Source organism: Schistocerca americana, chromosome X, assembly GCF_021461395.2.
Source record: "Schistocerca americana isolate TAMUIC-IGC-003095 chromosome X, iqSchAmer2.1, whole genome shotgun sequence".
Classification (NCBI taxonomy): Eukaryota; Metazoa; Arthropoda; class Insecta; order Orthoptera; family Acrididae; genus Schistocerca; species Schistocerca americana.
The window spans coordinates 789,522,928-789,538,911 of NC_060130.1; the positions used below are offsets into that span (position 1 = coordinate 789,522,928).

Genomic DNA, 15,984 nt, shown 5'->3' on the forward strand with positions numbered 1-15,984 from the left:
ATTGCCGAGAGTCCCGATGCCCCAGGGTGACAGGCATCTACTGCTCGGCGTACATGGCGAGTTAACAGCGCAGACATCAGCAGAGCGATTCCTGTGTGGTCAGGGGGCTACAACCAACAGGGTAAATGGCTGCCCCACCACAATGGACTGGCTTCTGTGCTAGATATCAGGTACAACCTAGCAAACAAGTCCATTATCATCGTCAGCGTAGAAAACGATACTGCAGAGTTGATGGAAAATACGCACCCAGGAGAGTGACCTCGCCCAACAGTTGGAGAATGAGCAGAAGTGCAGATCCATGGATTCATGTCGATGAAGGATGCGATAGGTCTCAGCCATGAAGGACACGATGCACCATGAAGGCGCCCTTCCCCAGTTGACTCGCTCTTCGGGAAAATTTTGAAAAATGGAGGTCAAACCCTACAGGGAACCATCACATAATGGCCGAAAAGTGTGAGACTCCTTTTAGTCTCCTCTTACGATAGGCAGGAATACCTCAGGCCTATACTAACCTCTGGACCCGCAGGGGGTATGATTCAATTGTCATTTGTAGTCGACCACTATTAAATTATGAAGCTTGCAGCACCATCTATTGCTACATTTTGTAACTATTTATTTTCCTTCTGCCATACGTTTTCTTCGTTATCCGATAACATTCTGTTGCAATTTGACGTCATTCTGACCAGTGGTGTTATTTCTACAGCGGTTTGAAAGTTTAACTTTAATTATAATCTCCCCGTACCTCTCCCCTATGTATCCAAACCGTGCTCAATGAGGTTTAAGCAGGTGAAACAGGCAGGCCAATCCATTCGCCGTGTCTCCTCTCGTTTCATGAGACGCTCCACCTGAGCTGTTCGATGCAGTCACATAGAGTCATCCATAGACGCACATGAGAAAGGAATACCGTGTAACGATAATTTTGACCAGCTGGTGCACAGTGTCCAAAGATTTGGAGTTCAATACGACCATGCAACATTATGTCTCGCAACACCATGAAAGTTGGAGCACCAAAGCGATAAAGTCTGTCATTGCGTGTTCCCACCTTTCGCCATATGAAGTTACGTCAAGCACTGTCAAACATGATCATTTTGGAGGTCCATGTTTGATGCTGTTCGGAGGCATAGTGTTGCATGGTCGTACTGCCTTCGAAATCTTTGAACGTGGTATTCTCGACGATAAATATTATTGTGACACTGTACTCCTTCCCCACGTCCGTCTTTTGACGGGTGCATTCCACCCTGACTTCATTTTTCTGTATGACAGTGCGCGACCATATCGAAAAGCGCCAGCGGAGCTTTTGGAACGAGAGGATCGACGGCGAAAGGATTGACCTGCCCGTTCCCCTGACTTAAATCCCACTGAACACGTGTGAGGTGCGTTTGAGAGACAGACTGTAGTGCGTTCACATGCACCAACGACCATGGGGCAGTTGTCAAATGCTCTGGCGGAGGAGTGGAGAGCCTTACCGCTAGAATTCCTTACTAAACTTGTGATGAACATGGGGGCAGGTTGCAGACAAAGCATTACTGTCCTTGGCGACCACACAACCTATTAAGAACCATGTCCCACCTTTTTTAGTGTCCAGGGGACCACATGAATGGTATGATAATTAAATCAAGACCTTAAGTTGTCGACAAGCGTTGATATACATCAACGGGGACCGTTTGAAATGTGTGCCCCGACTGGGAATCAAGCCCGGGATCTCCAGCTTACATGGCAGACGCTCTATCCATCTGAGCCACCGAGGGCACAGAGGATAGAGCGACTGCAGGGACGTACCCCTTGCACGCTCCCCGTGAGACCGACATTCCCAACTTAATGTCGGCATACTACATACGTAGTGCCCCTGCCCATTACACTCATTACTCGTGGCAGACAATCTTACCGAGACCCGTAAGAGTACGGGCACTGCGTGTGCATTCGCACAGAAGAAGAAGGTCAATGGCCGGTGAGCCTTAACTATATGAAAATGGTATCTGTTCCTTCTGACATGTCCGAAAGAACAGATACCATCTTCATACACATGAATGATGGTGACTTCAGGTTAATTATTGTTATTTCTCTTCGTCTCGTTGCGTATTTCTTTCAGTTTCCTTCTGTACTACACTGTAGCGGTTCCTTCCATGTATGGTTTAAGGTTCATCAGTCTATGTTACTTGGCAGTGACACATGATGCGAGAGTTACTTTTATCCGGAAGTCTTGAACACCATTGTACAAGGCAGTAGAATGTATCGTGTCAAGTTGTATACTCTGAGTACCGTTATTAACTTAATTTATGAGAACCAAAGTACGTTGCAAGATTTCTGCAGTGTTTTGTGATAGTTTGCTTACTTATTTATTTCTTCATGAGAGTGTAACTGAAAGTATCTGTGTCAATTAGGCTGTTAAGTTAAAACCACTGCATGAGACATGACATACTAACAATGTCAATAACTCAAACATCCTAGTTAGAGCCTCTGCAACTGGAATCGTATCGTAATTTTGACAAATATATTGTACCGTGTCCATAAATGGGATTGTAAGAGAAATTTTCAAACCCTCTCTACCAACAATACAAAACGAAGAGGCTTGTAGAGTTCAGTTGAGAAAAAGTCCATGAATTAACAACAGAGTTAAAAGTTTGGAAACCATGTAAAACCTGTTGTCAATGAATAACTGCATAAAGATTCCTACCCATTCGAGCTCTGCCTGCCAAAATTGTCATAACACGTGGTGGCGGTCTTCTTCTGTGCACCTGTTACAGTGATCATTCAGTTTTTTTGAAAACTGATAGGCTGCTGTAACGCTTGGTAACTGCTCACGCTGGTACCGTAACGCATAATTAGATGCTTTGTTTCGTTCCAGTTCCGACGGCGGTCATCCTGGGAGGCCCGGACATCTACGTGAATAAGGGCAGCACCATCAACCTCACGTGCACCATCAGGAATCCCCCGGAGCCGCCTGCCTACATCTTCTGGTACCACCACGACAAGGTGCTCACATCTCTTATTCTGCATTCCAGTTATATCACTTGTTTCTTGTGCACCAGGTCATCATTATCTACGCCTTATTATGTAGTAAAGCTTTGTTTAAAGCGAGAGACGTTTCAAACCTTGAAAAACTTTGTTTATTTCCCTTCCCGCTTCACACTAAATATCCATCAAATAAGCCCATCAATTTCTGTAGGTTCAGAACCGCATCAGAAGGGGCGTGGCGCCAGTGAAGGCAGACATGATCAAGTGAGGCCTCGCAGATGGGTACGACAAATGAGATTGTGGTGAATATCAGGATATGGAGCATCTGACCTGTCCTAACAGTCTCCGCAAATGTACCCTCGATGAATTACAGCAGGGAAGTATGGAAGCATTGGATTTAACCAAATTTCTGGGAAGAACTTTGATCTTCAGACACGGAAAAGTAATGTAAATGCAGATTCAGAATATATAAAATATTAAGAAACGAAATGTCAGCCTAACTAGTACTGTAGGAGTCCGTAGCCTATTTTCCACTGATCAACATCCTATTAGAGACGTTAATAGTTTTTCTATTCCAAAAACTTATATTTCACGTTGAAGCAGGGCATGCACCGTTGTCAAAATTGTGGCACATGCAAACTACTGCCAAATCCCAGAAGCTGGCTGTCTCTTACCGTGTTACATCGTTATGCCTCACGACCTGACTTTCCCCTGAGGGGTCAGGTGAGGCTCTCTGGAGACTGAAAAGTAGAACAGAGGTTGTGATGCAATGAACTTGTAAGGTGCACCTGTAAAACTCAATCTATGAAAGCTTTGCCCGAGAAAGTTTCATGTCCCTGCCTTCCAAACACCGTATTTCTGATCTTCTAGAAAGCTTCAGTTATCTGTTGTTCGCTAATGTAATACGCACCATCTTGGTGAATGACATATACACTTATAAGCCAAAACATTAGGAAGAATGGCCACTGTGAGACTCAATGGCGCCTGGTGGCGTTGCGGGCTCCTGACGCGGGATGGAAAGTATATGCACTGATCAGCCAGAACATTATGGACACCTACCTAACAACCGGTATGTCCATCTTTGGCACGGATAACAGCGGCGACGCGTCGTGCCACGACGCAATGAGACCTTGGCAGCTCGCTGCAGGTGAGCCGACACCATATTTGCCCACCCACAGGTCATCTAATTGTCGTAAATTCCGGGGAGGGGGCGATGAGCTCTGACGTCACGTGTTCGATCGGGTTCAGATCTGGCGAGGTGGGAGGCCAGAATATCAATTCAAACTCTTCACCGTGTTCCTCAGACCACTCCATCACACTCCTGGCCTTGTAACATAGCACATCATCTTGTTCAAAAAAAAAAATCACTATCGTCGGTAAACATGATCGTCATCAAGGGGTGTGCGACCGGTTTACGATACTCCTTGTCATGCACGAGCTCCGCTGGACCAACTGATGCCCACATGATTGTTTCCCAGATCATAATGGAACCGCCACCAGCTTGTCTCGGTCCCGCAGTTCAGGTGTCAAGGAGCTAGTCTACTGGAAGAGGACGGATTAGCGTCCTCCCATCGGCATGATGAAGAATGTATCGGGATTCATCAGACATGCAACGCTCCGCCACTGCGCCAACGTCCAGTGCCGATGCCCATCGTAGTTGCCAATGTCGTGGTGTTGGCATTGGCACACGCATGGGTCGTCCGTGCCCGTAGTTGTGTTCGGTGCACTGTGTGTTCAGGCATACTTTTACTCTGCCCAACATTAATGTCTGATGTTAGCCCCGCAGCAGTTCGCCGTGTGTCCTGTTATACCAATCTGTCGAACCTATGACGTCCGACATCTGTAGTGTGGGATGGCCGCCCAGCCCCGCGACCTCTGGACGTGGTTACACCTTTGTGTTTCCGACCACACCGTTCACTTGGGACACTGCGGCAAACGATCTCTACGTACTTCCGCAGTTATCCAACGACGTCGTTAGTTACGATTGCAATGGTACGGAATCATCGAGACTGGACTGTAAATCAATGGAGGCGTCCGACTTGGTCGAATGATCACGTGTCATGTTATACCATGTCGATGAGCGTGTCCGGATTCGCCGTCATCCAGTCGAATGGTTGCTGGGTTGCTAGAAGTATAATTTGCGCCACTGACGCACGCTGGTGGGGGACAGCATATTCATATATGGATAGTCCGCAGCTCGTGGTCGTGCGGCAGCGTTCTCGCTTCCCACGCCCGGGTTCCCGGGTTCGATTCCCGGCGGGGTTAGGTATTTTATCTGCCTCGTGATGACTGGGTGTTGTGTGCTGTCCTTAGGTTAGTTAGGTTTAAGTAGTTCTAAGTTCTAGGGGACTGATGACCATAGATGTTAAGTCCCATTGTGCTCAGAGCCATATATGGGTATCCACATGGGCTTACACGAGCACCATCGCAGCCGTGCACTACATGAACATTATTGCGAACCAGCTGCAGCCCTACATTCCCAATTTCTTACGCTACTACGATGGCGTCTTCCAACTGGGTAACTGTCATTGTCCCAAGGCAAGAATTGTGCTACAGTTGGTTGTAGTGCATGACACTGAACTCACACTGATGTCTTGGCCACTAAATTCACCTGATATGAACCGCTGGGATACATATGGGAAGGCATCGGGTGCCAGCTTCGTTGCCACAAACTACCGAATCTTAAATGAAGGGAACTGTATGGCCTGTGCATAGACATCCGGTGCCACATACCTCCGTAAACGCAACAACAACTTATCGAATACATGCCACGGAGAATCTCTGCCGTATGGCATCCCAAAGGTGGACCAACACGTTATTAAGCATGTGTTCATAATGTTTTGACTCATTAGCATCTGTTTCTTATTGAATTTTTAACGTTATGTACGCATCTCACAAACTGCGGCACTATCATTAATCACATTAGTAAGATTCCTAGACCGTTATACAAATTTAATTAATTACGGTCCACTTCGCTATATGTCAATTCGATGACTGAAAATAATGTCCCCCAGTTTCTACTGAATGTTTTTTCTGTGGCCTCTTATTTCTAGCATGCTGTTAACTGCGTCGTCTATTGAGCTTTTGGGCCAAACACCATACCGAAGTCGACTAAGGTTGAAGAGTCTCCTGTGTGACTATAGTCGAATACACAGGAGCCTGTCCTGTACCTTATGCAAAGTGTTTAAGAGGCGGATGGGCCTGTAACTGTTTGGGCCTGTTATATCCCGATCCTCCGATTTTTTTGATGATTACAACGTTCGAAGTTTTCCATATGGCAGGAATCTACCTTGCAGCAATGCGTCGTTCAGTAACTCTGTTAGAAAAAGGGAGATCAGTGCAGTTGTATTTTCTAGTGTTTCTGAATGTGTGCCGTTTGGACCGGGGTTCTTCTTACTTTTTAACTGTTTAAGTGCTAACGCTACCTCTTGTTGGGCAAACGGCACAACAGCGGGGCCATTTGTGTATTATCCATTTTTCTTCGTAAGTCTGTGTAATGTTGCTGTCGTTCTTCTTTGCGTCATCAGGAAGAAGCTTGTTCAGGAGGTACTCTGCTGAATATTTCCAGCGCTCTGCGCCTAAGAGTTGACAGCACTGTCGGATTCATTACCTTATATGTTTGAAGCTTGAATGGTACCTCCCACATATTGTTTTGTAGCTGAGTTTTGACAAATTTGTTTTGTCTTATATAGTTCGTTCTTGCATTTTTGTTTCTGTCTTACTTCCCTCTCTTGTGTTGTGTTTTTCCTTTTTGATAATGTTTCCTTTTATCGCTAGCGTCTTTCCTTAGTTTTGATAACTCAGTTGACCAGGGGAGTTAGCTTGGTGCACGGTTGGTCGTTGGGATACATAATGGTTGTGCTTTTTGAAGCATGGGCTTCAGAATGTGTGCTTTATAGTCTTTGCTGCCACTGGCTGTATGGATGGAATATTCTTCGACCACGTTCCTTATTTTTTGCCAGTCAATCTCGTTTAGAAGGAGTAGTCGTTTTTGTTGATGTGAAGAGTGTGCGTTCTTGTCTGCGTATGTACCTTTGTGGATGTGTATGCCATTATGGTCACTGTGTGTGGCATTTTCTAGTAATTCCCATTTACTAACTGTATTATGGACTTTGCATTTGCTAGTGAGATGTCAATGTTGCTGGTTCCTCCAGTATTGTTGCAGTGCATGCGTGTTTGTGCTGCTTTGTTTAGAATGAAGAGGCTGCATTCATTTATTGCATCAACTACAAGTTGTCCTCTGTTGGCCCGCCGCGGTGGCCGAGCGGTTCTAGGTGCTTTAGTCCGGAACCGCACGACTACTACGGTCGCAGGTTCGAATCCTGCCTCGCGCATGGATGAGTGTGACGTCCGTAGGTTAATTAGTTCTAAGTTCTAGAGGACTGATGACCTTAGATTGTAAGTCCCACAGTGCTCAGAGCCATTTGAAGAACCATTTTTTTTGTCCTCTGTTGTCTGTTTTATCTTCGTGCCATAGCGTCGATAGTGCATTGATGTCACTGGGTATGAGTAGTCTTTAGTTCGTTGAAAATTGTGCTGCAGCTCGTATTTGGTCAGCAAAAGGCTCTATGTCACATGAATACTGTGCATTCATTGATGTGAAAATCAAAGATTCTCGTTTATGTGCAAATTCAGCTTTGAAGAATACAAAAACCAGGATAGAATGTAACAATATCAGAGAAAGAAAGTTGCTATTCACCATATAGTGGAGATGCTGAGTCGCGATAGGTACAACAAAAAGATTCACACAATTATAGCTTTCGGCCATTAAGGCCTTTGTCAGCAGTATACACACATACATACATGCACACACACACACTCAAGCAAATGCAACTTGCACACACGTCTGAGGTCTCAGAGAACTGAAACCACACTGCGAGCAGCAGCACCAGTGCATGATGGGAGTGGCGACTGGGTTGGGGTAAGGAGGAGGCTGGAGTGGGGAGGGGGAGGGATAGTATGGTGTGTTGAGTGGTACTTCTTAAGTAAATAAATTAGTGAAATCAAAGTGAAGTGGAAATTAGAATATAAATGAAAAACTTAGTTTAGTTTAGAAGAATTACACACTGGCAAACAGCGGGCAGTACAGCAGAGCAGAAGAGACAATGACCATGAAGTCAGCAAGTTCCATATAAGCGGACGCTGTCGATTCAGCCGTCAGGGCATCGCCCAACCAGCTCACGTGTTTCTCAGTTGTCACATGTGAGCAAAGGCCCTCGCCTACATTCCAAGAGCCAATGACCGACGTTAAGAAAATTCTTCGAGAAGCTTTTCAACGTGACAGAAGAGGCAATGACCGTGAAGTCGTTCACCTCCAGTAAACTGAAGTGAATAAATACGCGGGAAACAGTGAGCCTGACAGACGAAGGAAGAAAGAGAGAAGAGTAGCAGTAGTTTTCAGTCAGTTTCGGTGCTGAAGACCATCATGCAAGAAGAGACTACATCATGCACAGATGTACCAAGTCCGCCGCTGTAATGGAATAGCAAGCAGCAGCCTCGGCGCCTGAAGACAGAAGTTAAAAGGTATTTGAAGTCTGATTTTTACGTACCCGGGTGACTCGTGAGGACGGGAAGGAGACGGCCTCACATCAGCAGTCACCTGAGAGCTGGGATGAAGATCTGACAGCCGAAGACTGGCAAGCGGGAGTCCGTTGTTCGAGTTCGGGACACTGGCCTTCCCCCGCCGCGCCGCTCCGCTGGCCGACGCACAACACACGCGGCCGCTTAGAGAAGAGAAACACTGGGACGCCACATCCAAGGTATCACCATCCGATGCACGACTTCGCTCGCAATAATTAAACGGGCCACCTCGCGCTGCACGTCTCCAGTCAACTGGGCGAGAAGGTGACACGAGATACACACTGCCACGCGTAATCAGACGCCGCCGCTGCCGCTGCAGAAGGCTTCGCAAACGACACAGCTACCGCTCTCCGAGCCAGCACATCGAGTAAGGAAACAGTTGTACAAATCTTCAATAAAAGTTATCTTATGTAAAAATGATGTTTCATTCGACCTCATACCCGAGCCAAGGAAGAACCCACCCTGCCCACATGTTGTTAAGAGAGAAAAATTAATTAATTTAGTATTTTCACCCTGACATAATGCTTTAGAATTAAATGCCAATTGCAGTGATGCTCATCCTGACAACTGACTAGCATCAAAAGAGAAACCCCAGTTACATTTAGTATCAGAACTGTTACATTTGGTGTCAGAGGAAAACCCTTGGCTCAATATGAGGTGTGAATGACGGTCAGTGAAGGTCCACAGTTAGTATTGTTTAATGTGTGAAAGGATATAGGTTTGCATAGCAGTCGTAATATTTTCTTTATTTAGAAGTGTATTTTCTCTCATGATTTTAAGAGTTTGTCAAAAATATTTAAACATCTTTTTCATTCAGTGTAGTAAGATTGTGTAACTAACAGTTTGTAAAATGATGACACGAAATCGTACAAAGTCAGAGTCAGCACCACAAGTGGTTTCTACTGAGGAAGCTATTCAGATCTTAGTTAATCAGATATAACAGCTTAAAAGTGATAATAATGCATTATTTAAACAGTTGAGTGAGGTTAGGCAAACCAGTTCAATCCCTCCCACCCTAGATTCTTCAGCAGCAGCCTTAGTAACTCCTTTTTCAGGTAAACCTGGCGAAGACATAACAGCGTATTTTGATGATTTAGTAGCAGCTGCAAAGTTAGGATCATGGTCAGATGAACAGCTCTTACAAATGACAAAGTTAAGATTGCTAGGAGAGGCTAAAGCACACGTATTATACCATGAAGAATTACGGAATGCTCAAACATTTGAGTAATTGAAGAAAGGATTGCTTAAACGTTTTCAAAAACAGAACAGCTATAGATTTTATAGTGAAAAATTAAACACCATCACTCAGAGGCAAAACGAGTCGTTAGAAAGCTTTGTAGATAGGATTAGAAAAGTTAATATTAATACTTATCAGTTGACAACTAGTGATGAAGCAAATAAAGTTATTTTACGAGAGGCATAAGATAGAGCTCTGGATACATTTTTACGTGGGTTACCTCCTGAAACGTCCCGTCGTGTCAGGGCAGAGTTTCCTAAAAATTTAGCGGAAGCTGTATCTGTGGCGACGGCTTTCGAAGAAATAGACATTGCCACCCGATACAAGGAGAAGCGAAATGTATTTTCAGCATGAGTACGATGTTTTAGGTGCGATCGACACGGACATATAGCAAAAAACTGCAGACAACCTCAATGCACTAATTGTCAAAGAATAGGTCACACATTCAAAGAATGCAGGTCTAAGAAAGTTTTTGGAAATAGAAATCAGTTAAACTAAGTCGGGAATGTCGGAGCCACCGCCAGGCGTTCCCAATAAAATTTCCTGCCATTAAGGCGAATGTGAAGGCGGAATGCTGGTTATCTGCTACCATACATGATAAAGAGGCAAGGATACTGGTGGATACAGGCGCAAACGTATCAATAGTAAGTAATGAATACATTGGAGAAAAGAAATATGACCCTCCAAGGTATAGATTGAGTGGAGTAGGAGGAGGTACAGTGAAGTCATTAGGATGTACATAATTGATTTTATATATTCACGGTTTACAATTTCAAGAAGATGTAGAAGTGGTAACAAAGGTAACTGACGGGTACGACGCTATCCTATGGTTGGATTTCCTGAATAAACATCACGCTAAAATCGACCTCAGACTCAAACTGTTGAACTTAGCGGAATAGTGTTTCAGCTAGGTGACACCGCTGCAAAGATTTCCCCAACCGGAAGGCGAAATCAACTATACTGCGTGCAACGTTCTTGAAGGTTGATTCGCGGGATAAGATACCATTTGGCTCAGGAAAACTTTTCTGGATGACCGTTGACCCCGAGGTACCTACAGATACAATATGTCTAATAGAGCCATTGGAGGAAAATGAGGAATTAGATGTATCACATTGTTTTGTACGTAGAAGTGTTGTACGGGTTCAAGACGTTGAGGGAGAAAGAAAAGTACCGGTACATATTGACAATTTCGGAGTGGAGGACAAAGAGTTGCATAAGGGAATATTAGTAGCTACAGTCAGTACTTTTGAAGAAGAAGATTTCATTTGGTCAGATATTACTGATGATCAGAAACCAGACGCCTATAAAACCGCATTACGCCAGAAGATTGAGCATTTGAAAGGAAATGACAGAGACACGATAGAAGCAGTTTTAGTTGAGTTCCAAGATTTATTTAATGCAGAAGGTCCACTGCCAGCAACAGATATCACACAGCATAGGGTCCCAACAGGAAATAGCCCCCCAGTTTATAGGAAGCCTTATAGAGTTCCGCATCACTTACAGCCAGTACTGGATGAATTTTTAGAACAGCATCTAAAAGACGGAATTATAGAATATTCTGATTCGCCTTATCATTCAAATATCCTAATTATTCCAAAGAAGTCTTCCGACGGTACGAAACGATATAGATTTTGTTGTGACTTCAGACACCTTAACAAACAAACTATCTCAGATGTTTATCCTCTTCCAAACATTACAGATATCATTGACAGTTTGGGTAACAGTAAATACTTTTCAACAATCGATCTACGTAGCGGATATCATCAATTGGAAGTTGCACCTGAAGGTAGGCATGAAACAGCATTTTCTACCCCTGGAGGCCACTGGCAATTTAGAAGAATGCCTTTCGGTTTGAAAAATGCACCAGCAACTTTTCAAAGACTACTCGATGGAGTATTGCGAGGACTCAAAACTCAGCAATGTTGTGTATATCTAGACGATATTATTGTATTCTCCAAAGACATTAATGAACATGCTGTGCGTCTGCGTAATGGTTTTCAGAGACTTAGAAAAGCTAAATTAACATTAAATAAGGAAAAATGTACTTTTGCATTGACAGAGGTTACATACCTAGGGCATGTCACTAGTGAAAAAGGAATTAAAACAGATCCTCGATTAATTTCGGCAATTAAGGACTTCCCAACACCACAACGCGTTAAGGAAGTACAAAGTTTCATTGGTCTCGCATCGTATTACCGAAAATATGTTCAAAATTTTGCTGAAATTGCCCGACCCTTAACCCAATTATTGAAAAAGGGTGCAAAATTTCATTGGTCTGAAGATTGTGAATCAGCATTTCAAACCCTTAAAGATAAGTTAACACACAGTCCAGTATTAGCCTACCCAGATTATAATAAAGAATTTATTTTATCCTGTGACGCAAGTGGTCATTCAGTAGGAGTTGCTTTGAGAGAATATTAATGGCGCGCAACACCCCATAGCCTATGCTTCGAGACAGCTAACAACGGCAGAAAGAAATTATTCCACAACGGAGAAAGAATTGTTAAGTGTTATTTATGGCATCAAATACTTTAAATGCTACTTGTATGGTAGGAAATTCAAGGTTATTACAGACCAAGCAGCTTGGGTTAAAGGATCTATCTAGTCGTCTCACCCGTTGGGCCCTATGTCTCTCCGAAATGGATTTCAAAGTTATCCATAAACCAGGCAAAAAACACACGAATGCAGATTGTCTAAGTCGGAAAATAGCACCTTTGGAAGCAACAGGCCGAGATACTGAGGACTGGAGAAAGGCACAAGATGAGGATACAGAATGCAAAAAATACGCAACTCAAAAACAATTTTGCTTTGAAGATGGTGTATTATGCTGTAAAACAAAACTTGGACCGCGAATTGTTGTTCCCCAACACCTTAGACAAGAAATAATGGCAGAGGCCCACGATCATATCCTTGCAGGACACGGTGGACAGCGGACAACCGAAAGACGCGTAGCAGAGTGATTTTGGTGGCAAACCAGAAAGCAGGATGTTGTGCAGTACGTTCGTAATTGCACTGCGTGCGCACAACGAGCTGAACTTTCTCGTTCAAAAACACACTTACAGAGGCTTCCCGAGGCTTCATGTCCATTTCAGATCTGTGGACTGGATCTCTACGGGCCATTTCATAAAACACCTGCTGGTAATAAGTATGTTCTTACAATTATAGATCACTTTTCACGCTATCTAGCTATGGTGAGTCTCCCAGATCAGCAAGCAAATACAGTTGTCCAAGCTTTAGTTAGCAACTGAATACTTAAATTTGGCGTACCTGAAGCTATTATCACAGATCAGGGATCTAATTTTATGTCTGAATTAATGAAACGTCTATGCCACTTACTAAAAATACGTAAACTACGCACAACTCCGTTACACCCTCAGTGCAACGGACGCACAGAAAGAGTTCATCGGACAATTGGCAAGATGCTTAGTTATTGTATTAACGAACAACGTTCTAATTGGGATACGTATTTACCAATAATCATGTCGGTATACAACGCCAAAACGCATGAAGCAACTGGCATGTCACCTTATGAAGTGGTCTATGGGAGAAAAATGCCGTCCCCTTTTGATGTAACCAGGCAGAAAAACGGAAAAGTCGGAGAAACAGTAAAAGATTTCTGTCGAATGATGAAGGATGTATGGAAAAAGGTTCAAATATCTAATACAAAGGCTTTGGAACGACAGGAAAGGTTAGGTAATGCCCAAGCTAAATATCCAAATTACAAAATCGGTCAGTGGGTGATCCTGTCAACCCCATACATTGCGAAAGGAAAAACGTAGAAATTTGTAACAAACTTCAGAGGCCCTTATCAAATTACTGAGATCACGTCACCAGTCAACGTTAAACTGCAACTGCCCACCCGAACTACCATTGTGCATGCAAGTCGTTTAAAACCTTTTAAGGGCGCTCCAGATATAATTCCTTCAACAATAGTGTCTGCTTTTACGAAGGGTGCAGGAAGTTCCCGAAAAGGAAAAAGAGTGGCCACCCCAGCAAAACATACAGACATGGCACCATACAATCTTCGACCAAGGGTGCGAATGTCCTAGTGGAATTTTAGTAGACTGTGGATAGTATCCAAATGTAAATAATTAATAAATGATAGTGGTTTATATGTTAACAATCTTGTAGCTAGATCTTGTAGCAACAATCACTGGTAAAACTAATGTTAATTCATCCTTCCCTGTAATTTATTGGCCAGAAAACGCCATGCAAGCATTTCCTACACAAAACCTATCCTACCTCAATGACTCCCTTGACAGTTCTCTTCTGAAGTCATTAGATACGTTCATAAACTCACAGCAAGGCAAAATTGATGCCAATGTTATGATGCAGCATGTCTTAAAATTAAAAGGTGAACACAAAACTAAAATTGTAGTGCTAGGAACGGGTATATCTGGAACCTTTGTGTTGTTGTTTCTGCTTTGTAGTTTTCTTTTATTTAAGACGAAAAAATAAGCCAAATAATAAAATACCACTTCATCAAATCCCTGTTACCTGCATACCACACTCTTAACTGGTGTACTTCAGTGGTTACTTTTGAGCATTAGTGTATTAATTTTGTTTATGTACTTCAGGCCTTATTAAACAGTCTCATGTTACAATAAACAATACAGTAGAATAGATATTCTTGCATTAATATCTGGTAGATTAAACAGGTGTTGCTATGTAATTTTCTAAGTGAAAAAACTATTTTTGTTTATTCATTGTCATCAAGATTTGTTACATTTATTATAACCATTTATGTGTGAACTATGTGATTCATGAGCGTACAGTGCTTTTGTAAAGTGATAAAGTATTTTCAACATACTTAATGTGAAGCGTGTGTAATCTTCTAAGTCGAGAGTTTTCATTGCTTGTGTTGGTGCTTTTGCCGTGTGAAGAGTGGAGGAATGTTGAGTGGTAAATTCGAGGGCGAATTTCTCCGAAGGGTGGAGGAATGTTGAGTGGTACTTATGTAAATAAATTAGTGATATCAAAGTGAAGTAGAAATTAGAATATAAATGAAAAACTTAGTTTAGTTTAGAAGAATTACACACTGGCAAACAGTGGGCAGTACAGCAGAGCAGAAGAGACAATGACCATGAAGTCAGCAAGTTCCACGTAAGCGGACGCTGTCGATTCAGCCGTCAGGGCATCGCCCAACCAGCTCACGTGTTTCTCAGTTGTCACATGTGAGCAAAGGCCCTCGCCTACATTCCAAGAGCCAATGACCGACGTTAAGAAGATTCTTCGAGAAGCTTTTCAACGTGACAGAAGAGGCAATGACCGTGAAGTCGTTCACCTCCAGTAAACTGAAGTGAATAAATACACGGGACGCAGTGAGCCTGACAGACGAAGGAAGAAAGAGAGAAGAGTAGCAGTAGTTTTCAGTCAGTTTCGGTGCTGAAGACCATCATGCAAGAAGAGACTACATCATGCACAGACGCACCAAGTCCGCCGCTGTAATGGAATAGCAAGCAGCCACCTCGGCGCCTGAAGACAAAAGTTAAAAGGTATTTGAAGTCTGATTTTTACGTACCCGGGTGACTCGTGAGGACGGGAAGGAGACGGCCTCACGTCAGCAGTCACCTGTGAGCTGGGATAAAGATCTGACAGCTGAAGACTGGCAAGCGGGAGTCCGTTGTTCGAGTTCGGGACACTGGCCTTCCCCCGCCGCGCCGCTCCGCTGGCCGACGCACAACACACACGGCCGCTTAGAGAAGAGAAACACTGGGACGCCACAACCAAGGTATCACCATCCGATGCACGACTTCGCTCGCAATGATTAAACGGGCCACCTCGCGCTGCGCGTCTCCAGTCAACTGGGCGAGATGGTGACACGAGATACACACTGCCACGCGTAATCAGACGCCGCTGCTGCCGCAGCAGAAGGTTCGCAAACGACACAGCTGCTGCTCTCCGAGCCAGAACATCGAGTAAGGAAACAGTTGTACAAATCTTCAATAAAAGTTATCTTATGTAAAAATGATGTTTCATTCGACCTCATACCCGAGCCAAGGAAGAACCCACCCTGCCCACATGTTGTTAAGAAAGAAAAATTAATTGATTTAGTATTTTCACCCTGACGTAATGCTTTAGAATTAAATGCCCATTGCAGTGATGCTCATCCTGACAATTGACTAGCATCAAAAGAGAAAACCCAGTTACATTTAGTATCAGAACTGTTACAGGTGGGAGTGGTGGACAGTGAAGTGTTGCAATTTAGACGG

At 43.7% G+C, this 15,984-nt stretch overlaps 1 protein-coding gene across 2 annotated transcripts in view; it reads left to right on the forward strand.

The window, feature by feature from the left end:
- The window catches only part of LOC124555555 (protein turtle homolog B-like), a 434,783-nt gene that overhangs the window by 296,447 nt on the left and 122,352 nt on the right, over nucleotides 1-15,984 (forward strand). For both annotated transcript variants that reach the window (XM_047129511.1, XM_047129512.1), the window contains one exon: nucleotides 2,846-2,973. In XM_047129511.1, coding sequence (XP_046985467.1) covers nucleotides 2,846-2,973 — 128 coding nt within the window. The remainder of the gene's footprint in view (nucleotides 1-2,845; nucleotides 2,974-15,984) is intronic.